Source organism: Lutra lutra, chromosome 6 (genome assembly GCF_902655055.1).
Source record: "Lutra lutra chromosome 6, mLutLut1.2, whole genome shotgun sequence".
Taxonomy (NCBI): Eukaryota; Metazoa; Chordata; class Mammalia; order Carnivora; family Mustelidae; genus Lutra; species Lutra lutra.
This window is the reverse complement of record NC_062283.1, coordinates 92918536-92942443: the sequence shown is the minus strand read 5'-3', so window position 1 is coordinate 92942443 and position 23908 is coordinate 92918536. Positions and strand designations below refer to the sequence as shown.

Here is a 23908-nt window from a genome sequence, read left to right as displayed (position 1 = left end):
CTAGACTCTCTCCTACTACAATAAAAGTGTAGAGGAATGCATCAGAGCACTAGCGTTCTAGATGCAAATGTTGAACTCTACAGATGTTACAGGAATTTAGTTGTGAAAGATATGGAACACATTTTTCAGCCCCACAGGGTTTGTGGGGCTTGAATTTGCACTATCTTAGAATAGTTTATTCTGTCTGAGTGTTCATTCTATCAAACCTTACACAGTAGCATTACATTTAGGCAAAGAAATTTGAAAGACAAATGATTATGAGTTAATGATTCACTTTCTTTCAAAGAGACTGTTAGAACAGGGGTCAGCAAACATTTTCTTAAAGGACCAGATAGTAAATATTTTAGACTTGCAGTCCATCTAATTCTGCAGTTAGGGAAAGCAAACACAGATTAAACATAAATAATGGGTATGGTTTTGTTTCAGTAAAACTTTATTTACACAACAGGAGTCTGCCCATTGACTATACAGAGTTTGTGGACCCCTATGTTAAATGACTCCAATTTTAATGGGATAAACGAAATGGATGAGATAAATTTCAGGTAAATTTGGCAAATTTACCTCTTTCCTTTTAAAAACTTTTTTTTTTAACTATAGAAATATCCATATTTCTGTACTAATATAATGACTTAAGAAAATGACAAACTCTAGCATGCAAATTAAAACACATTTGGCTTTGTAATAAGCTGAACAACTTAAAAGAATCCTCGTATTTATTTTTTACACAGCACAAATGCAGGTGACACACAGTTAGTCCATATTTTCCCACAAAACTTATAAAATTAACAACTGAGAGTCTAAATTCTTATAATCTTCTGCATCGCTCCTAGCTATACACTGTATGGAATCCATTCCACAGCAGCAGAGGAGAACCTTAACTTTAAGCACCAAGCTTCCAGGCATTACTACAAATATCTTCTTTTCATTCCCTAGTACATGCAGTCAAACTGCCTATGAATAAATACCTGAATTACTTTAGTTTCAATGGAGAAAGGAAAACAGCTGGGAAGCCAACATTATTCTTAAGTCTAAAAGTGACTCCACCTCTTTACCTTCTATTTTCTTCCATAAACATTTTAACTTTTAATGTAGTTATATTAAAAAGGAACATAAATTTAATTATGAACATAATCCCTTTCAGATTCATCTAACAGTTTAGGATGTTCATAAATCCAGAGGAAAACAAAAAGATGATCTCTAATCTAGTATAATCTGGCAATTTTTATTTAAACTTAAATTTAGAATTTTATAGCAAAGAAATACAGTCTGTGTGTTCAAATTAAGATTTAAAAAATCCTTAATTTATGAATATTAAGATACAATGCGAACCCTAATACATTTCATAGAAGTGTGTGTTTTCTGAAGCAGGATTCAATGGGCATTTTTAGATTTTGCTCACATCAGCCCTATATACCCGAAGATTACTGGATCCACTAAATGGACAATGAAAACTGGTTGAGGCTGCTGCTTAATGCTTCAACAGGAATCTGATACACAGACACAGATTTCATTGTTATAGTCAATGCAACTGAAGTCTTCTTTAAAACTGTGCTCCTGATGGGCTGAAGATAGAGTAATGGACTGTTAGTTCTTTAAGCCAAAAATGCATGGATCTACTGTACAAAGGCTTCATTCTCTGCCTGTAGTTAGCAACTTGAGGGCCTTCTGTAGATTCTGCACAGCAGTGCTGACATCTTCATATTGCAAAGCACTGCCAGCATATTTGCAGTATTTCTGGGCTCTAGCAAAGTCCTCTGGAGTTAGACGGATATCCCCTAGAAGAAACACAGAGTCATTAAGATATTTGTAGGAATCTAAAAAGTATCCTGTTAGGTTAGCTAAATGCTTACATTTAAAATTATAGAAAATATTTAAGGTTATATAAAAACATGAAGATTTTTTTCAACCCTAGGTGTAAATATTTAAGTATTTTCATGCTTTTCACTTTTTTCCTTATTAACATAAACCATACATATGCCAATACTAATAACTTTTTTGAAAAGATTTTTAATCTGAAGTCAGACTAGAAGTCTTTCTATTTTGATAAATTAATAGCAAAAAAATTATAATCTGTGTAAAAAAAATGACAGTAGCTTTGGTGTTTATACTAGAATAGTTAAGCCTCTCTTTTCACACACAGACTAAACCATCTGACCCTCATCTGAGCCAGAATATAAATATAATTCTCCATGAAAAAAAATAAATAACATTATTTTTAAAAATTACATAAGTCATTTAGCTTTTTTAGCATGAAAATATTTTTTGTGCCCCCATATAAAAATCTCTACAGTTTAATTATCATTAATATAAAATTAAACACATGAACAACTTTTATAAATTATGTCCAAAATTTATTCTCAGCAAGTTTTCCAGTTACACATATGATTAATATGGGTAGACCCTGACTAAATAATCTGGGTAAAACAAAAAAACAACTTTACTTAAAGTTTGAATATATATTTCTAAAGATGAAATTAGAAACTGACTTTGTGTCCTGACTTTTGAAATACCATTTTCTTCAGAATTCTTTATAAGGATATTAAGAACTGATCAGAAGGCTGGGACACAGAATATAATAAACAAACAATATATTTCAAATTCTATTTCTATACATACATACATATATGTATGTATGTATATTTTTAAAGACTTTATTTATTTGACAGACAGATCACAAGTAGGCAGAGAGGTAGGCAGAGAGACAGGAGGAAGGAGGCTCCCCGCTGAGCAGAGAGCCCCATGCGGGGTTGGATCTCACGACCCTGGGATCATGACCTGAGCCAAAGACAGAGGCTCAGATAATATATTTTATATATTATTTTATATTTATTTTTAAAATACTATTTTTTAAAAGATTATTTTAAAATATTTTAAAAATATATTTATAATATATTTTAATTCAGTTTATAAGCATGTACTTATAAACAGACTATCTTTGTTTAGTTGCTTTTAATTTTGCTATTACCTAGGTAAGGATTTCAAAGTAGGTAATGTCTCCAGGTATCTAGACTCTAAATTCTGATCCAAATCATTATTTTCTAAAATTTTCAAGAGTTCTGAAACAATGCATCCTAAAGTTTCTAGGCCAATGCCAGGTACCTATAAGTACTGAGTAACTTTAATGAATGAAAATAAAAATGCTGTCTGTACATTATTTCCTATATTTTAAGACAGAGTTCATTCAGAATTAAACATCAATGAAATTTCAGATTTTAAGATGATACACATAGATCTACATTACAGTAATTAGACCAGTGTGTTACATAAAAAGTCTTCAAAAAGTTGTTGAGCATTATTAAAGATCATAATGGTTGGTTTTTACTGTTGTGAACTAAGAGGTTATATATTCCAACTTTGACAGACCTTGTTTCAATTTTCCTGCATTTCAGTTTGCTTAAAAAGCAAGAAATACAAATCAATAAACTAGTAAAATGCTATCATTGCAATCACCACATTGCATCACCACTGCAATGCAATCACCACAAATCTTAGTATTTTAGTGTCTTGGCATTTGTTACCCATTAAACCTAAAAAAAAAATTATCCTGTTGTTGTTCTGTTGAAAATTTAGTCAGGACACTTTAGGTTTTTTTTTTTTTTTTTATTGAAAATACCTACTAGATTCTTCAACGGTTTTTCCAAATACATTAAGCAAGGTTCCAGTCATGTAAAGCTATACACCCTATCTAGGTGAGGGAGACACCGTTGAAAATCGAGTTTACCCCACTACTCATTTTGTGCTTTAACAGCCTGTTTTCTTATCTCAGGGCAATCTTTAAATATATAGAGCAACCATACAGAATTTATTGGACCTGCTAGAAGAAGTCCCCATGGTTAGAACTCTTATTTTTATAGCATTAGCCTTAGCAATGTTTTGCTGACATGCCACTCATTTATTAATGAAATGTATGTAGTGGAAAGAACTCCATTACCATCTTAGTTTTTATAAACCAAACTTATCCACCAATGATAAAACTATTTTAAAACACAAATACTTCACTTTTCATGAAATAACAATTTCAATATTCAGAAAAAGTGAATGAAAATATTTTAACAGAAAAATATTAGATATGTAATACATATAATTTATAAACATGTATGAAATTATGTAACTATCATATAAAATATAACTAGATAATAACCAACGTAAAGACTCAGATACAAAATATAAGTTATAGATTTAAATAGAGATGCTAGACTTATTAATTAAAAATATAAAGAACTTAAAAAGCCATGTCAAATACTTGCGTTTGCTATTCTGTAACACTTTAGGTTTCCTTTCATTTAACAAATATCATCTAATTGGGTGCCTGGGTGGCTCAGTTGGTTAAGTAACTGCCTTCTGCTCAGGTCATGATCCCAGAGTCCCAGGATCCAGTCCCACATTGGGCTCCCAGCTCTATGGGGAGTCTGCTTCTCCCTCTGACCTTCTCCCCTCTCATGCTCTCTCTTACTCTCTCTCTCAAATACATAAATAAAATCTTTAAAAAAAAAAAACCCAAAACCAAATATCATCTAAGAGTCATTAATAATAAGACATGTGATTAAAATTTTAAATTAGGGGCGCCTGGGTGACTCAGTGGGTTAAAGCCTCTGCCTTTGGCTCAGGTCATGATCTCAGGGTCCTGGGATCGAGCCCCGCATCGGGCTCTCTGCTCAGCAGGGAGCCTGCTTCCCTTCCTCTCTCTCTCTGCCTGCCTCTCTGCCTACTTGTGATCTCTGTCTGTCAAATAAATAAATAAAATCTTAAAAATAAAATAAAATAAAATAAAATTTTAAATTAAATAAAAAGAAAATCTACTTAATTATGATTCTTTTAACTTAGCATTTGAAAACTAGATAGGGGTGCCTGGGGGGCTCAGTGGGTTAAAGCCTCTGCCTTCGGCTCAGGTCATGATCCCAGGGTCCTGGGATCGAGCCCCGCATCGGGCTCTCTGCTCGGTGGGGAGCCTGCTTCCCTCTCTCTCTGCCTGCCTCTCTGCCTACTTGTGATCTCTGTCTGTCAAATAAATAAATAAAATCTTCAAAAACTAGATAAATGGAAAATACATAAAAGGAGAAGAGAACAACTGTTCAATTTCAGTATATACAAAATAGTAAATACTGCTTAGTGCACCCAAATAAAAGCTGTTTTTTTATATTATTAAAATTTACTAGAGGCCATATCAGACAGACCAGAGAGCACACAGTGGACCTAAAAGGTGTCTGAAGGATTAAAGAGGTTGTCTAAAAGAATCTCTTTTCTGAACTCTAAGCTCAGTACAGTTGCCGATGGCTTCAGAGAAGACTCCTCATCACAGGGCTGCTTTTCTCCTCCGCAAGCAGTACAAGAAGGCAGAAGACAGCTAGAGCTATTAGTCAAGTTCCCATTCACAGCAGAAAGAGCCTGTGTCAGCACTGGATCAAAGATAATCTTTTTGGTTTTAAGAGAAATCCTTGCACATTCAGTAGACATAAGCATCCATTTCTAAGACTGATTTACCTAATGTCATGATAGATCACAGAATACTTAATTTTAAAAATTCCAAAATGGGTCCTTTGAGATTCCTACTTACCTAGGTAATTTTAAAAATTCATGTCAGGAACCTTGGATATCTGATCCTAGTGTACTCTACTGTCCTCTGACTTGAATGGAAAGCATGGGCAGAATCATTAGGGAATCACCTGATATGCAGTAAATCTTGTAGGTAAAGATAAAGCTCAGTACAGAACCCTTATATCCAGGCATTACCAAGATATGTTCCTTAGATATGGCAACACTAGAATGATTAGAGGTAGAATTTGATTAGGTCAGGCGCTGTGCTAAATACTTTTCAGATATTCCATTTAATTCTCAAAAAAATTCATGAGGTAAGTGGTTATTCATACTGTAATACTATATAGAGAGATGTAAGTTAAAAAAAGGAAATGTTCTCCTTCAAGTAATTTCATTCTCCTTTCCACAGTAAGCCACAAATTCACTACAGAAATGTTTAACATATTAATATTAACACACATACACTATGGGTATTAAAGGTGATAAGTACTAAGCACTAAAGAGAAAAATCTAACAGGAAAAGGATTCAGGAAGTATTTATTAGAGGTGGTGGTAAAGAGACAGTGATGGTTATGAAACGATTAGTTCTGATCGGAGTATCATCTAGAATTTTTCAATGTACTTAAACATATACATCCATGCAGGAAGATAATTTTAGTATTTTTTTCCTAAATAGGGTCATACTATACAAAATGTTCTGCAACCTGTTTTTTGTTTTTGTTTTTAACTTAATATGCTTAGGAGATCTTTTCATGTCAGGTACTATATTGTGTGTGTGTGTATGTGTGTGTATTTTAATATCTCCTCAGCAATCCATATGATGAATGAACCATAATATCCCAATAAGCACTTAAAAGATTATTTTCCACTATTACGATGATGTTGAAATAAAAGATCCTTGTAAATTTTGTGCCCATGTCTGAGTATTTTCTTAAGATGGTGGAAAATAGCAGGTTCAAAAAAATTACATTTGCAATTCTGACAGTGACCTAATACTGCTGAAAAAAACTTTACTAATGTACATTGCCCACCAACAGCATGCGAGAGTCATTCCTTAGGTCTTCAATGACACTATAAATTATTGATCCTTTAAAATATTTTTTTATCTATTGACATAAACCCAAATCATTCTAATTCTCAACTTCCCTAATTAATAATATGGTTGGGAAAACTTTCATGTGTTCACTGCATACCTGCATTACTGATCATATTCTCTGCCTGTTTTTTCCTACCGAATTGAGTTTCAGTTGTTCATTTGTAGGAGCTCTTCATATATGCTCTGGACATTACTTCTTTATTTTTAAATCTCAATTTCTCCTGGTTTATTAGTTGCATTCTGACAATGTAATGGGGAAGAAGGAGTATTCTGTGGTATGAATTTATCATTTTTCATTTGTCAAACCTGTTAAGATACAACTAAATCAGATACAAGTATTGAGAGATAGTATCTAATATATATTTTTTTCTCATAACCAATTTTTCTTTATTTTTTTTAAAGATCCTATTTGAGAGAGAAAGAGAGAAAGAATGAATGGGGAGAGAGGCAGAGGGAGACGCAGACGCAGACTCCACACTGAGCAGGGAGCCCAATGTGGGGCTTGATCCCAGAACCCTAAGATCATGACTCCAGCTGAAGTCAGACACTTAACTGACGGAGCCACCCAGGTGCCCTCTGGATAACCAATTGTTCTAACATCACTTTTGAATATATATTCTTGCCACACTGATCCAAACGCCACATTTATCATTAACTTAATTCCTATAACGTGTGGTCTACTTTCCAGAGTCCCTACTCTGTTTCACTGATCTATCTATTTCAGACATTTTCACATCAGATTTTAGGTGGATCTTTTAAAATTAGGTGGGACTCCAGAGGGGAGTCTGGAAACCAAGTTTAACAAAGAAACATAGTATCCATTGGGCAGGTTATTTGGCCTGTCTACTGATAAGATAAATATTTTCCACTATGTTCTTGGGTATTTTACCAGTTTGTAACAGGTTTCTTTTTGTTTTTGTTTTCAACTATGGTCAGTTCCTCTTTTTGGATAATCTAATCATTTAGTATAGATAAGGAAGATCATAATCATAAGACATGGTAATTTTGGACTAAAGTAATCTAGTATCAGCTTCCTGATAGCTTTAGCTATATGTTTGTGCCACTATATCCAGCAGTATACCACAAAAAAGGAACTGTAAAAAAAAAGGGGGAGAGGAAATGCCTTCAGATTTAGATATTTTTGATAATATGAAACAATCTTGGTTCACTGGAGAATCTAGTGAAAACAGACATTCAAAGAAATGTGTAAACATTCCACTATACAATACGTTTAAGGCATAATTAGAAAACAACACCCAAAACAAGAGATACAATATGTCTCAAAAAATCAGTCAGCTGACTTACCCTGGGAAACTGTACTGAACAGCGCAGGATCAACAGCCGGAACAGTCTGTGGAGTAGGCTGGATAGTGTTACTTGCTACACCTGCATCAGAAAACCACAAATGGGCATAAAAATTATACCTCTTAATTATACACTAGGAAAATATTTAAAAGGATCATGAAGGAATTTTCATTTCCTAATTACTTTTTTGAAATCTTAATGAATTTTAATCTGACATACTTATTTGATGTTGGAGCCTGGTAAAGAAAATATGCAGGAAAATATATTCTGAGTGTTTACATACACACATATCTAATGTAGACGGTGGCATGTCTGCATACTATATCATTTCATGCATTTTTCACTTACTAAGCTTTAGCAGTAATTCTCAATTAATGTTTCATATACACATGTGTATATATATACATATATATACACAAATTCATTTATAGAAAAAGTTAAAGAAGTGTAACTCCAAAGTCAGGTGACACACAAGTTTTAAACTGACCAATTCAATGACTATCTTTTGCTTGATTTTGGTAAGTGCTAACCAAATATACTAAAGGATCACCATCCAACATTAACTGTCCCCTCAAAACTTACTTTTAAAAAGACATAATTACATTAAAAAAAAATGGAATGCAAGATTTGAGAGGGATCTTCAGAGACTACCTAGTCAAGCCTAGTGCTTTGAAGGAGCTGTGCCTAAACCATAAGTAGGTGATGATATATTTCTCGTATAATGTTAAAAAAAAAAAAAAGTAAGTCTACAACCTGCTCACAGATCATTCTAGATATCAAGCCATCCCTTGCTAAGTAATTTGTGTTTCTGCCTAAATTAAAATTTTCGAACAAATCTCTTTCTCTATAGAAAAGGAGTAGTTTTATTGACCAGCGTATTGTATTAACTTTTTTTTTTTTTTAAGATTTTATTTATTTATTTGTCAGAGAGAGAGAGGGAGAGAGAGAGCAAGCACAGGCAGACAGAATGGCAGGCAGAGGCAGAGGGAGAAGCAGGCTCTCTGATGAGCAAGGAGCCCGATGTGGGACTCGATCCCATGACGCCGGGATCATGACCTGAGCCGAAGGCAGCCGCTTAACCAACTGAGCCACCCAGGCGTCCCTGTATTAACTTTTAAATGCTTATCAGTATATCTTCATATAATTAATTAAGTAGGCACTATTAATTAACAAGAACAAAACAGAATATGCAGAGAGAAAATTCAGTTATGTAGTAAAATTTTATTTGAGCAGTATTAAAAAAATAAGTAGTCCGTATTTTATCAAGAACTTCTCTGGTCACAGTCATTCAACTAAGGCTTGAACTGACAGCACAGGCTGCTAAACACGCCTCAAGCAGCAGTAAGAAGATGCTGCTTTCATCTGTCTTGATGCACATGAGCCAAGGCCTGTCCTTTCGGGAGCCATCATGACATGTTCCCATGGGGGCCTAGTGTACAGGCCCAACATAAGCTCATAAATACTTGTTAAATTCGTAAAAGTGGCTCTTAGTTAATGTTATTCATTTATTTTTTTAAGATGCCCAAATCTGTTTTTCTTTCTTTCTGGATCTGGAAAGGTATCATTTATCAATTCACAAGTGGACAGCAGCTCCGAAGACTGCAATATGTTGGGAGTGATGTGACCATAAAAACATTCACGTGGAAGAGTAGAACTGTGTTGGAAATTTCTTCCTTTCTATTATTTAACAAAAAAGAAGTGTCAAAAAATAACTTCTGGTTAACTTTTAAGAAGATGATTACATAGCCCATTAAATGGGATTAATACACATTCAAGAATTAAACATTACAAGATTTCTAATTAAGTGTCAAATTTAAATTGTTCTATAGTCTACATAGTCTGGGAATTTTGAAAAGGAAGAAATGGGTGTTGGTTAAAAAACTAGAGAAGATTATCCAGAATTATAATTAAAAAAGAACCCTTAAGGGAGTAGCATTTGGAGAGGCAGAGAAAAAGGGAGAAAGCCACACTATCTACAAGGAACACTATAAGCAAAGTCAAGAAAATAGGAGGACTGGGCTGAGTAAAACCTCGGTATAATATCAATGGAAAAGAGCGCTGACAGAAATGGTCAGGACGAAATATTAACAACTTTGGAAACTGTGTAGCAGGAAAACTCAAATGCAGTACTTCTCATACATAAAAGAATAGAAGAGCTAAGTTTTTGATCTACATATGATAAGCTGCATTTATAATCAAAAGGCCAGCATTAATTATAACATAATTCTAATATTTAACCTATTTAGGTTTATTACCGAGATCTTCTTCCTCAATATTTATAGGCTATAGAAAGCATGTGTTTCAAGAGAAAGGACAAACCGTCCATCCGATCATCCACAGTGGCTAAAGCACAGAGGCCAACACTCTGCCTGCTTCAACAATCGCTCTCGCTGCCCTCCTCGCAGCCCCTGTGCTTTTTTGTGGAAGAACTAAAAACCGTATATTAGTACATACTATTCTTTTCAGCTATCTTGAGGATTTCCCTTTGATAAAACTGCATCCTGGATCTTTATATGAGGGAAAGTAAATCAATCTTAAAGTGAAAAAGAGGGGAAACATCTGCTATATTTATAAACTAAAAATGTTATTTCATTTGCTATTAGCCAACTGAGAGCCTATTTTTTTAAACTGTTTTAAATATAATAGGAAAAAGTAGATGGTTACATAGCCCATGTTTTAAATGTAATAGAAATAAAAATCTGCCAGCTAAGAGGAGATTCCAATATCTCAAACCAATTTTAAGGGGCAAAATATTGTGACAAAAGTAGATTCTGATTTAACAGAGATTTAGTTTCTTGGAGGAAGAGACACAGAAAGGAGGTACCAAAAACACGAAATCAGAAAGATGTGGGTTCAAATTCTAGTTCTGTCACTAATAAATATGTTTATGTGCTTATTTTCATGGGATAACTGCTTAATTTCTTTCCAGTGTGTAAATTAGGGATAGCAATATCTAATATAGTTAATACAGTTGCTTAAAATTAATTTATAAAATAGCTATGATAATTTTGTAAATGCTAAGCCTGTAAGAGTGTACATAAAGTAACAAGACAGGACCTCACCCTAAAGAAGTTCCAAGGTTTTTGGTTTTATGTGCTCACTCAGAGGAACAAAAAAGAAAAAACAAAACAACAAAAAAAAAAACACAACAAGGCTCAAGCCAGAGTTAGCTGGAGCAAGATGAAATGTTCATGCCAGAAAACTTTCTAATAGAAGACTACCTCCTCAATATCTAAGTCTATGTACGTCAAGGATATTCTAAGCAGGACATACTGTCTGTTAGTGTGAACATATGAAACTACTAAGATGTTATCACTTATATAAAAGTAGCAATTTCATATTTTTTCACCCGAATACAGCCCTCCCAGAAGTAAGCTTTCTCTCTTCTATATACACACTGTATAACTATATATAAAATATATGTACATATGTGCTTGTACCAGAATTTTGCCCTACGATATGTTGTCTAACATGGTAGCACTTTTAGGCAACTTTTTTTTAAGGTCAATATCCTATCCCTAAAGGTGACACTTCCCTTGATTCACAAAATGATTTTAAGTGTTCATTAGCTTGCTCTTAAATACCCTGTATTTGGCACAGAGATAGGAAGGAAGAGAAAAAAAGGAAAAGGAAGCTAATTTGCTGAACACTGATTTTGTGATTAGGCACAGTTAGCAGTGAATTTTCAAACTTTTTCTCTAATAATTAAAATCACCATGAGAATATGATTTAATTTCATTTTAGAAAGAGGCAAAACCTAGCCTGAGAGGCTGCATAACATTGAGTTTGTGGTTTAGAAAGGAGCAGGAACTAATAACCAATACTGTTTGACTTCAAAGTGCATTTTATTCTCACTTTGCCCTTCTATAAATATGGTGTGTCAGAGGCTCCTGTTAGTGTTTAAATTCACTAGAAGAGAGTAGTATTTATCTAAGGCAAATGCATCTAAGTAGCTGGTATTGCTTATATTAATCTACACTGGAAATACTGAATATTTCTATAAGAAAATAAAATATAATAGTGTTCTGTGAAATTTTACTTACAAAACAAACTCAAATTGGTTTGTCTAATAAACTCATCATACAGACCATAAAGCAAAGCAAAGTCAGAGTAAAATATATAGAATGATGACACAAAAGAGATCAGTGTTAAAATAATCACATTCATCAATATTCTTTAAGACAAAAATAATAGTCATATTTGTAGATAATACAAAGTTAAAGGTTTGAAAATAGGAGGAAAGAAACAAATAAAAACTGGTGCTATGGTAGTTAAGTAGAAAACTTAAATGCTATTCAACTCATGCAAAATGACCTAAACTGAGGCTGAAAATTTCAAAGTCAATAATGGTGTGGTACTTAATAGAAACCTTAGAAATTAGGGCTCAAAGGATGATTTTCATCCTATGAATTAAATATTTTGAAATGTTTGTACAGTTTACTACCACAGATTACATTTATGCTGAGATAAAAGAAATATTTTAAGAACAATTTTTGGAAAAACTTCAAGATGCAAATTATGGCTTTAAATGCCCTTCTATTTGAAGGTAAGGGCAACACTTTGTCAATAATACAAGTAAATGGAACAGTATCTGCAGTTTTAAAAATTATCTTTTATTTACTGACACCAACTCATTACTAGAGACTAGTGTTGTTAGATCTTTTCCATGAGAAACAGATATACAATGCGGATTTATTCAAAGTAGCTATCACTTCCCTTTTTTCCTTCAGTCAAGTGTTTATAATATTAACCCACACCCACACCCCTTCTTTTCAGTTGTCTGTGATTCCACTGCTACTGAGATTGTGTGCCTCAATGTCTGCTCCCTTCATTAATAGTATCTATGTTGAGGGCAGAGATTGGGTCCTAAGGAAATAAGGCAAGAAAAATCAAATCTTGCTGACACAGTGGGACACTGATCAAAACATACTATAATAGGAGACCCGCATACCTCAGGGCTACTCTTGAACAGTGAAGGGCAAGGTAACAGACGGGAAGAAAGAGAAAATAGTACCACACATGAAAAGCACAGGAACTATTCTTAGTAAAAAAATATAAACTTTATAGTAATGTTTGTAAATGTTTGGTCACTTCTCAAAAAAACAAAAGGACAATTAACATTCAAACTTCAACAAAAAGGATGTAACATCGTTTTGTGGGCTCAAATAGAATTTAAAGATCTTACCATGCTTTATGACCATCATGCTTAGGCATAAACACACTATAAAGTGCGGTCCTCATTTATGAAAGGAGAGTTCAAAACTTGTTAAGCTTTAATTTCCTACCTGTACTGTGAGGCACTTCTGCCGGCGTATTAGCAGGAGCGTGCGCGCCGGGAGGAATCTGAATTCCAGTGAAGCTGCTTGACGGCATGCTGCTTGGATCATAAGCCGAAGATGATGGCTGAGGTGGCTGAGTTGGCAGGGATGTTGCTCCAGCATCTTCGTTTTCTTCAACGTCTACTGTATAATATATATGTACAGTTAAACTAGGTATTTTGAAAGAAAAACGCCAAACATTCTTATTTTGCTATACAGACATGACAAACAGATGTTTGGATGCAATTCTATTTAATGCAATTGATAAGTAGGCTCTAGCTCTTAAAATAATAGTTTTAATTGTTTTCTTTCCTTAAATCACTTAATTGTGCCTGACAATATGATTGTCACTTCAAGGTAACACTTTATAATTCTATAAAATCTTTTCTTTAAGCTTATGATAAATGATATTTTTGGCAAAACATGTCACATTTATACTATCCATAGCCTATTTTTCTGACAGCTGCCCTTCACTCTATTCATCATTCAACTAGCCATTAAATGATTACCTGTGTGTCTGCTGTTCAAAGTATTAGGTTAATCAACAAAAACAAAGAAATGAGATTTCACAGAGCTACCTGCACAGAAAGGAATAATAAGAGAATTTGTGTAGAATCACTTCTCGGCCTTTTGGCTAAGATTAAATGTAGAGACTTTGTGTTTTTAAGTTCTGAAATTCAGACTTAAAATATACTCTCTTATTAGCTGAATTTGAAAGCTACTCTGGGAAAATTAAATAGTGAGAGTCTATTTAAAATGACAGTCATTTTTGGGAATCCTCATAAATTAAAATGTAAGTGAGAGCAAGAGATTTCCGAAATCAATTTATTTCCTATCAAATTTTTAAATAAGTTTTTTTGTTTGATCATAATATATTACATATTCAATATGGATAATTTTAATCAACCAAAAAAAAACCTACCTATTCCGAGATACACATTTTACTAAGTAACCTTGTAGATGTATTTATACTTTATATACACTAAAATAATTTTCTCCTATATTAGAGAACTCTAACATTTCTATGTCCTGGGAAGGAGCCCCTCCCTCTACTTTTTAAAGGCATTAGAAAGTGACTAAAAGCTAGTAGAAACTAGAGTAAAGATGGCCCTTTGGAGAGAAAATCTCACCAGGTAAGGTTTGTTTTCATGTGGGTTTTCACCTGCACGCACTCAACAATCTGTGCAAAAGAAAGAGTTGCAGAGAAGTGAGCCTTGAAATGTGTGTATAAACCCCAACTAAATACTGTATGACCCTGAACTATGCATGCACACTCCAGGAAGATTCTAGAGGCTCCTGGTGAGAGCAATAGACTTAAAGCTGAAAGAAAGACAGGCAGTGTTTGAGTTCAGGCATGTTAACTTCCTGCTAGAACAAGAACCAAGAACTTGGAAGAGGAAGATGAGAAAATGCAGGGGAGCTACAAGATGTTATCAACAATAAAAATTAATAGAAACATGGGGTGGGTGGGTGGGAAGATTCTCAAATGACCTAGATATCAAAATTAGCAAAAAAAATCACATTAAAGTGGGTACTATAAATATGTTCAAGGACATAGAGAAAATTGTAGTCATAATGAAAGAGGAAAAACTAGTGGGACCTGGGTGGCTCAGCTGGTTAAGCAACTGCCTTCGGCTCAGGTCACGATCCTGGAGTCCCGGAATCAAGTCCCACATTAGACTCCCTGCTTGGTGGGGAGTCTTCTTTGACCTCTGACCTCTCCCCTCTCATGCTCTCTCTCTCTCTCCCCTTGCAAATAAATAAAATCTCAAAAAAAAAAAAAAAATCTTAAAAAAAAAGAAAGAAAGAGGAAAAACTCACCGGTGGGCGGGGGGACTGTAAGAGGAGACAAAAACAGATGGGACTAACAGAAGACAAATGATAAAAATAACAGAATAAATCTAGGATTAGCAATAATTACATTAAATGGACCAAACACTATTTTGAAGGCTGATGTTGATAGACTAAACAAACATATGAACAAAACCCAAATCAAGAAACACCTATATGCTTTAAGACTCAGACATGCTTATAGTAAAAGGATAAACTATTAAATACCAAGCAGACAAAAGCTGAAGTAGCTAAATCCAGTAACAGACACGTAACTGTCTCTCTTTGCAGATAACATGGTTATCTACAAAGAAACTCCCAAGAAATCTATAAAACCACCACCAGAATAGGTTAATTTAGCAAGGTTGTGCAATACAACATCATTATACAAAAATCAATTATATTTCATACACTAAAAGTAAACAAGGAAATGAAAAATGTCAAATACTTGGAAACAAATTCTAACCAAAGAGGCACAAAATCTCTACTTTGAAAAATACAAAATACTGTTGATACAAATTAATGAAGGCTTAATAAATGGAAAGATACACCATATTCATGTAATGAAAGACTCAATTTTGTTAAGGTATCCATTCTCCCTAAATTGATCTATAAATTCAGCGCAGTATCAAACCTAAGTTCAGCTGTTTTTTATTTTAATAGAAACTGAAAAACCTACTCCAAATTTATGTTGAAATCAAAGGCATAGAATAGCTAAGAACATCTTGAGAAAGAAGAGAAGAGTTGGAGAACTTATGCCACCTGACTCCAAGGTTTATTGTAAAAAGGTGGAGGGCCGTGTGCCATTGGTACCAACCAGAAAAACATACCAACGTAACTGAATAGAATCCAGAAACAGAATCACATTTAAAAGATTAATTGAATTTTTGACAGAGGAACCGAAGAAATTCAACAAGGAAAGAATCCTGAATCCAGCCTACCTCACACTGTATGCATGAAAAAATTTAAGGTCTTTCACAAACAAAAGTAATAGCTCCAATAATAAGTCTTCAGGATTAAAAATATGAAAGAATTTTTAAGGTAGAGATAGATAAAGATCTCATAAGAAGTAGCCATAAAAATTTTAAAATTATAAACTACATTTTGCCAGGATTAAAGATTTTTGGTAATTAAAAGAAGGTAAGAAAACAAGTAGGGAAGCAATAGAATGGTAGTAAATATGTGTAAAACATGCATCTAACAAAGAACTTCTATGCATAATTTGTAAATAATTCAATAATAAAATGACAGACAACCCTTGAAAAACGGGCAAGTTTGTTAATGGTCACAGTAGTACTCACAACAACTGAAAGGTAGAAACAACCAAAATGTTCTTCAATGGATGAATAAATACAATGTGTATAGGCATACAATGGAATATTATTCAGCCTTTGGGAAGAAATTCTAAAACATCTTGTAACATGGATGAACCCTGAAGACATTACAATAAATGAAATAAGCCATTCACAAAAGGACCGATACTGTCTGATTCCACGTACATGAGGTACCTAGAGACAAAGACAGAAAACAGAACAGTGGTGAACAGAGGCTAGGAATGGATAGGGTAAAGGGGACTTATAGTTTAATGGGTATAGAGTTTCAATTTGAGAAGATAAAAATATTCTGGAGTTAGATGGTGGTGACAGGCTGAATAATATGAATGTGCTTTTTATGACACTGAGCTGTACATTTAAATGATTAAAATAGTAAACTTTGTTATGTATAATTTACCACAACAAAAAAGAATGGGCAAAAGATTAAACAGACACTTCACAAATAAATATATATGAACATCCAGTAAACACATATAACAGAGTTCAGTATCATTTAGCCATTGGGGGAAAAATGCTAATTAAATCACAATGAAGAACTACTATATATGGATCAGAATGGCTAAATTTAAAAATACTGACAATACGAGGTGCTAGCAAGGATACAAAGGGACAGAAACTCTAATGCATGGCTGATGAAAGTATAAATGGTACACTGACTTTAGAAAAAAAAAAATATATATATATACACACAACCCAACAATTTTATTCTAGTTATTGACCCAGCATGATGAAACACATGCTACCTTTTTATATATAATGTGAAGTATGTCTAAAAACCAAATGCATTTAAATGTCAAGCAGCTTAATTCATCATAACCTCAAACTAGAAACAGCCACAATATTCATTGGCAGATGAGCTGATAAACAAATTATGGCATCCATACTACAAAATACTACTCAGCAGTAAAAAAGAGTGGACTATTGCTACGCAAGACACCAATGAATCTCACAGATACAGTGTTGAAAGAAGTTGGGTGCAAAACACCACCGTGGGATTCCATTTACACAATGTTCTCAATCAGACAGAACTAATTTTTTATTAAACAAACAACTAAATCAGTTGTTTCTCAAGGTGGGAATGGACTGGGAAAGAGTATGAGGTAATTTTGGGGGGTAATGGAAATATTTAGACGGTGTGCGTGTCAAAAGTCACTGAGTCACTGAACTATATACTAAGCAAACAGTAAACTTTAATTTGTATCAGTTAGATGTTAAAGACAGTGGGGTAATTTTTTATTAAAAACAGGGTATTTACATGGTCTCAAAGGGACTTATTCCCCAGTAACTTATTAGTAACACAAACAGCTTATTAGTAACAAAGGGAAAATCATTTTAAAGTGTAATGACCCAGAAAATACCACATTACTTGAGTGATCAGTTAATATCACCAATATTTCACCAATATTATACAACCTTCCAATGTTGACATAGGAGACAATCTCATCCTGGTGTATTTCTGCTAAGCATGTATAACTGTAATCTAATTATGAGGCAACATCAGGCAAACCCAAATTGAGGTACACTCTATAACTAACCTGTACTCTTCAAAACCACTGGGTCAAGAAACACCTAGAAAGGCTGAAGGACCATTCCAGGTTAAAGATAACTAAGGAGACATGAAAGTCAGATGCAGTGGTTAATCCTGGACTAGAGCCACAAAGGAGATTATTAAATCAACTGAACAGATTTGAATGAAGTACTGAGAAGCAAAAGAGCATATCTTCAACTCATTTTCAAATACTTCAGAAAGTGTATGTATGTAAAATTAAATCTTTTTATAGAGCCATAAACCATTTCTGAGGAAGTACTGTAAAAAGCTATGACATTAACACTAGATTAGGGAACTTTAAGATTACATTTTAGATGACTAATATATTGGCTTATTTTATATCTCCTATGTTCTCCAATTAGAGGTCTTAATTAGCAGCAAATATTTACTGAGACTAAAAAATGTTGAAGTTAACTGTATCTTAGGGCTTCCCCAAAGAGGGAAATTTTAAATTAGCAGAAATATGATAAAAGATATTACTTTTTTTATTGAATATAGGTTAATAACAACCACTTAAAAATAGCATCATTTTGTAGATACTGAGTTGACAGACATGCAAACCTAGAGTTTGAATGTTAACACAATTCCCTTCAGTTGAGCCTTTTTTTTTTCCTGGAACACTGTTTTTATACTAATCATATGGTTTCCTTATGTACTTTTTGATAATATGACTTAATTGCACACAGCAGTATTTTCAGAAGTACTTACTCTAAGGTGTAATATCCATTATTTTTTCTTACTCTAAGGTGTAATATCCATTATTTTTATGGTTTTACTAGAAATTTAATTCCAGAATAACAGAGAATTAGACTTTCGTTAAACATAATACATTTTACCCCTAGAGTTAATTTAAGAACACAAGAGAATATAACAGTATACTCGGAAAAGAAGAATCAAGGTTTTGAAGACTTTTCTCTTACACATTCAGATTTAAGGACATAAACCATTTAAGAGCCATAAACCATTTCTTTTTTTTTTCTTAAAGATTTTATTTATTTATTTATTTGAGAGAATGAGTGAGAGAGAGCATGAGAGAGGAGAAGGTCAGAGGGAGAAGCAGACTCCCCAAGGAGCTGGGAGTCCAATGCGGGACTCGATCCTGGAAGTCCGGGATCATGACCTGAACCGAAGGCAGTTGCTCAACCAACTGAGCCACCCAGACGCCCCCATAAACCATTTCTGAGCAGACACTGTTAGATGTTAGGACATTAACACTTGATTAAATTACCAGGTTACATTTTATTCTTTTGAAAAAGCATACAGTGAAAATATTCTCCTTTTTATTTTAAAGGATTATTGGTATTCTATAACTCCCAATTTTCTACTTAGAGGCTCTATAAAAACTGAATAAAAATAATGAAAGAAATTATAAGCTCCATGTAAGCTTAATTTTTGGAAAACATAACAAAAATTATATGCATCTAATTATCTAGTAAGTTAGTATTATAAAAAGCCTAAAACAACCATATCACAACAGAAGAGTTCATGATAATTATTAAAATGTATACTTTCAAGGACATAAGTTGAAAATGTTAGTATTAGAAGTCACTGAAAGAATATCTAGAAAAAATAACACTGATTATTTATTAGGAATATTAATATATCTAAAATGACACATCTGAAATGCTACTAAAGCCAAATATGTTTAAAACAAAAACATATTATTTGCATGGTGTATTTAAGAATATATGTATAACAACATACAAGAAGTATCTCCCAAATCAGATGTTAGAAGGTAATGATAAGTACAACATGATTATATTTACTACAAATACGTGTGTGTAAAGGTTACTTAAATATCATCAGGTAATAGAAGTGGTTCAGCTTCAATTTCCAATTTAATGTAATTACTGAATGTGAAGAAATGTTTCATCTTTGGCCTTAGTTCTTAAACTATCCATCCTCCCTGGGTGAAGAAACATTTTACTTTGGCTTCCTCTCTTGCTTTTAGGTTGACAACTCGAAAGTTCTTTTAGCCCAGAATTTTTTCCTGCAATCTTTAGATGAGTATGTAATTGGCAGCTGGGAGTTCTGCATGTAGTAATCAAATGAGCATCTCAGTATCTTTTCTTGATTTTTCCCATCAAACCTGCTACCTTGTATTAGTCATTTCTTTGAAAGGCTGGAAACTTAGGAATCATCATCCATTTCCTCCCTCATTAAAGTGTTCTAAGTTCTACTGATTACATTTCCTTCTCTTTATCCCCATGTCAATATCTCAACCAGGCTTTTGTTTCCTTATAATTTAGATCACTAATAGCCCCTGAATTCTTCTCACAATCGGCAGAATTATCTTTCTCCAATTCACTCTCAAAAATCACCCCCCCACACACACAGATTTTTACAGTCTTAGCCAAATCTCAATCTGCCTCCCTGCTGCTTTTGAAGTTTTTGTTTTGCTTTGTTTTTAAAAATTTGTACCATCCTTCCTTTTCATTTACCCAACTTAATTCAACTTCTCTTTTGAGACTCAGCTCAGGCACAATCTCTTATTACCATGTACTATAACTGCTTATTAAAACTTTTGTACCCCGTGAAGATGTAAGCTCTTATAAGGATCATGTCTTTTATTCATTCCTGGTACCTGGAAATGCTGAGAAAATGACATTAAAAAAATAAGTTTCTTTAAAAATGAATGAAAAACAATTACATTTTAAAAATGCAAGAATAAGGATATGTCCTGGGAAGTGGGAGTTCATTCCAAATTTAGGTCTATAAATCGTATCTGAAGCACAGAAATGTACCCCGTAATATTGGTACTATGGTCTCATGAGAATGTGAAATTAATAGTTTTAATGACTGGCTGAGAAATTTTCTTGTAAAACTGATTGAAGGGAAAAAATTCATCTGCTTAAATGCAGAACAAGAGCACAGACTTTAGAATTAGAAGGTCTGGGTTCAACTCCTGAGTTTCATTAACTAGTTATTAGAACTTGAACAGAAAATGCCCAGCTACCTTCAAAAGCTATGAGAACTAAATTAGCTAATAAATGTAAAATATTTAGCACAATGCCCGATAATACCGAGCGTTCCATAAATAACAAATATTAACATAAACTATGAAAGTACTTTACTAAGTGCTACATATTTTATAAGACTTCATATACATACATAAAATAGTTCTGCAGAAATTCAAAGGGGAAAACATCACAGATAGGCAGGATTCAGATAGGTAAAAAAAGATAAGCAATTTAGGAGGGAGGAATGGTTTTATAGTTAAAGAAAGAGATGAAGGTCTCTATTCATCCAGCTCTTAACATCTATGACTAAAATAAAGAGAATATATAGGTGCTATGAAATGAACTGTGTCCCCACAAAACTCATATGATCAAGCTCTAATCACCAATTTGACTATATTTGGAGATAAGCTCTTCAGAAGGTAACTAAGGTTAAATGAGTCATTAGAGTAGAGTCCTAATAGAATTGTGGCCTTATAAAAAGGAAAGATCTGTTTCTCTCTTGGTCATATGAGAACAAAGAGAAGGCTGATGTCTGAAAGCCAGGAAATGGGCACTCAAGAGCAAAAGAACTCTGCTCCACTTTGGTCTTGGACTTTTCAGCCTCTAGACCCCTGAGAAAATGAATGCTACCCCAGTCTATGGTGTTTTGTTATGGCAACCTGACCCACCCAAGACAATACAAGAGAGGAACAGAAAATAAAACTAGTAAAATAGGTTGATGCCACATTGTGGTGACTCTTGCTTAAAACCTGAAGATCTTGGGTATTTTCTTGTGGACACTTGTTAACAGTAGGACAGACATAAAACATTCCTGATTATGGTCAGTATTAAAGTAGGAAAGGAAGTATTTAAAAAACAGAGGCACTGGGTATAAAAAAAAAAAAATGAACAAAATACCAAAAAGAAACAGGACTCAGAATAAGAGGGCCAGGATTCAAGTTCTAGTTCTGTTCCATGATTCTATGTCCTTAGGCAGGCCCTAACCCATGTGGAATCTCAACTTACTCCTGTGTACAACAGTAATAACATAAACTATCCCCAAGGGATTTCCGAGGGTATGAATAAGTGGAAATGATTTGTAAGCTTTAAGGCACTATATGAATGCAAGGTATTTATTACAGAAAATGACTGTAAGAAAAATTCTATGTGAAAAAGACTGTTATATAACATTAGTTAAGGACATAACATGAAGTGTTTTTCACAAATAGATAAGAAAAAGTTAACTTGAAATGCCGTATGAAAGCTTGCATCTATAGAAGACAAACTGCAAAATAATTTAGAATATTCATATATAAAACTGTAGTGTACCTTTTTCACCAAATGGCATTGTAACATTTTAAATAGTCCTCTAAATAATAAACAGAACAAGAAGGTTTTCTTGTCTTCCTCACTTGTTCTCTCCTCCCATCTCCTTTGTCTTTTAAAGGCAGGTTTACTGAGGTATAATTTACATACAGTAAAATTCACACATCTTGGGTATACAGTTTTGACATAAAACTTATACAATGTATAACCACCACTTCTGGTCATCCCCAAGCCTTTCCCATGTTCCTTTGTATTAAGCCCCTCCCTCACCCCAAGTACTCAACTTACCTGATTTATGTCCCTAGAGCACCGCCTTCTCCAGAAAGTTATATGAATACAATCATATAATACATATGTAGCTTTCTGTGTTTGGCTTCTTTCACTTAGCATAATGCTTCTGAAATCAGTCCGTACCATATTGCTGAAAATATCAGTGGCTGATGGCATCTGAATTATTTCCACTTTTGGCAATTACAAATAAAGCTGCTGTTAAGTTATGTATAAGCCTTTGTATGGACATATGTCTGCATTTCTCTTGGGTAAAAAAATACCTTGAAGTGGGGCTGCCAGATATTGTGTCAACTGTATTTTTAATTTTATAAAAAACTGCCAAACTGTTTTCCTTTTCTTCTCCCATGAGTAATGTGTGAGAGTTCCAGCTACCTGGCTTTCTCATTAGCACTTGGGACTATCGGTTTGTTCAATTTTAGCCCTAAATTCTAGTAGGTATGATATAGCTTGCTATAGTCTTAATTTGTTTTTCCTTAATGACTAAAGATTTCAGCATCATTTCATGTGCATGCTTGCTACCCATTCATTCTTAACTGATCTATGGAAATACTCAACATAGCTGTTACATTTTGTTATAGATACTTAATATGTACCATATATTACTATGCAGAACTGCAATGTAACTGTCATTTGAAAAACTGTGAGGACAGCACATATATGTAGAAGTCACTAAAATGGCCCATAAGAACTAAATTATTAATTTCATCAGTGTACATTCATTTACTGGGCATTGAGAAAATTGAAAAAAAAATAATCTAAGAGGATTAATTCCCATGGAAGAGTAGTGCCAACAAGCCATCCCCAGAACCAGGAACAGCTGATTTCACGAAAAAATTTCTAGAAAACATTTAAGGGAAAGGAAATTCTAAGGTGATTCAAAATGTTCCAAAGCATAAAAAAAATACTAGAAATAATTCAGATTATACTTATGGAGTAAGCAGAACATTTACACCCCAAAGTAAAACTAGACCAGTCTTACTCATGAATGTCAATTCAAAAATCCTAAATATATAGTAGTGAACTGAATCCATCAATATAATAAAAAAAAAAAACCCAAAACCAAAAAACAGAGCCACATGAGGTTTATTACTCAATGTAAAGCTGGTAAGAATAGAGTAGTGAAATCAATCTATTAATATAAGCAGTAGTGAAATGAATCTATCAATATAGCAATTAAAAAAGCCCAAAACAGAGCCAAGTGAAGTTTATTAACATATGATGTATTATTTGTTTCAAGGGTACAGGTCTGTGATTCATCCGTCTTACACGATACACAGCGCCCAACTGAAGTTTATTACAAAATGTAGAGCTGGTTCAGCATTAGGAAATCTTTTAATAAATTCACTATAGAAACAGATCTAAGGATCTGGATTAGGCTGGTGTCA

At 33.6% G+C, this 23908-nt stretch overlaps 1 protein-coding gene across 2 annotated transcripts in view; it reads right to left on the bottom strand.

The window, feature by feature from the left end:
• Positions 1–410: 410 nt before the first annotated feature.
• VTA1 (vesicle trafficking 1) overlaps positions 411–23908 on the bottom strand; it is a 65368-nt gene continuing 41870 nt past the window's right edge. Inside the window, exons 6-8 of one of the 2 annotated variants that reach the window (XM_047734318.1) lie at positions 13222–13398; positions 7937–8017; positions 411–1775 (exon numbers count right to left, since the gene is read on the bottom strand). In XM_047734318.1, the coding sequence (XP_047590274.1) occupies positions 1630–1775; positions 7937–8017; positions 13222–13398 (404 nt within the window). In that variant the 3' untranslated portion in view covers positions 411–1629. The remainder of the gene's footprint in view (positions 1776–7936; positions 8018–13221; positions 13399–23908) is intronic. The other variant, XM_047734319.1, reaches the window with a different exon arrangement.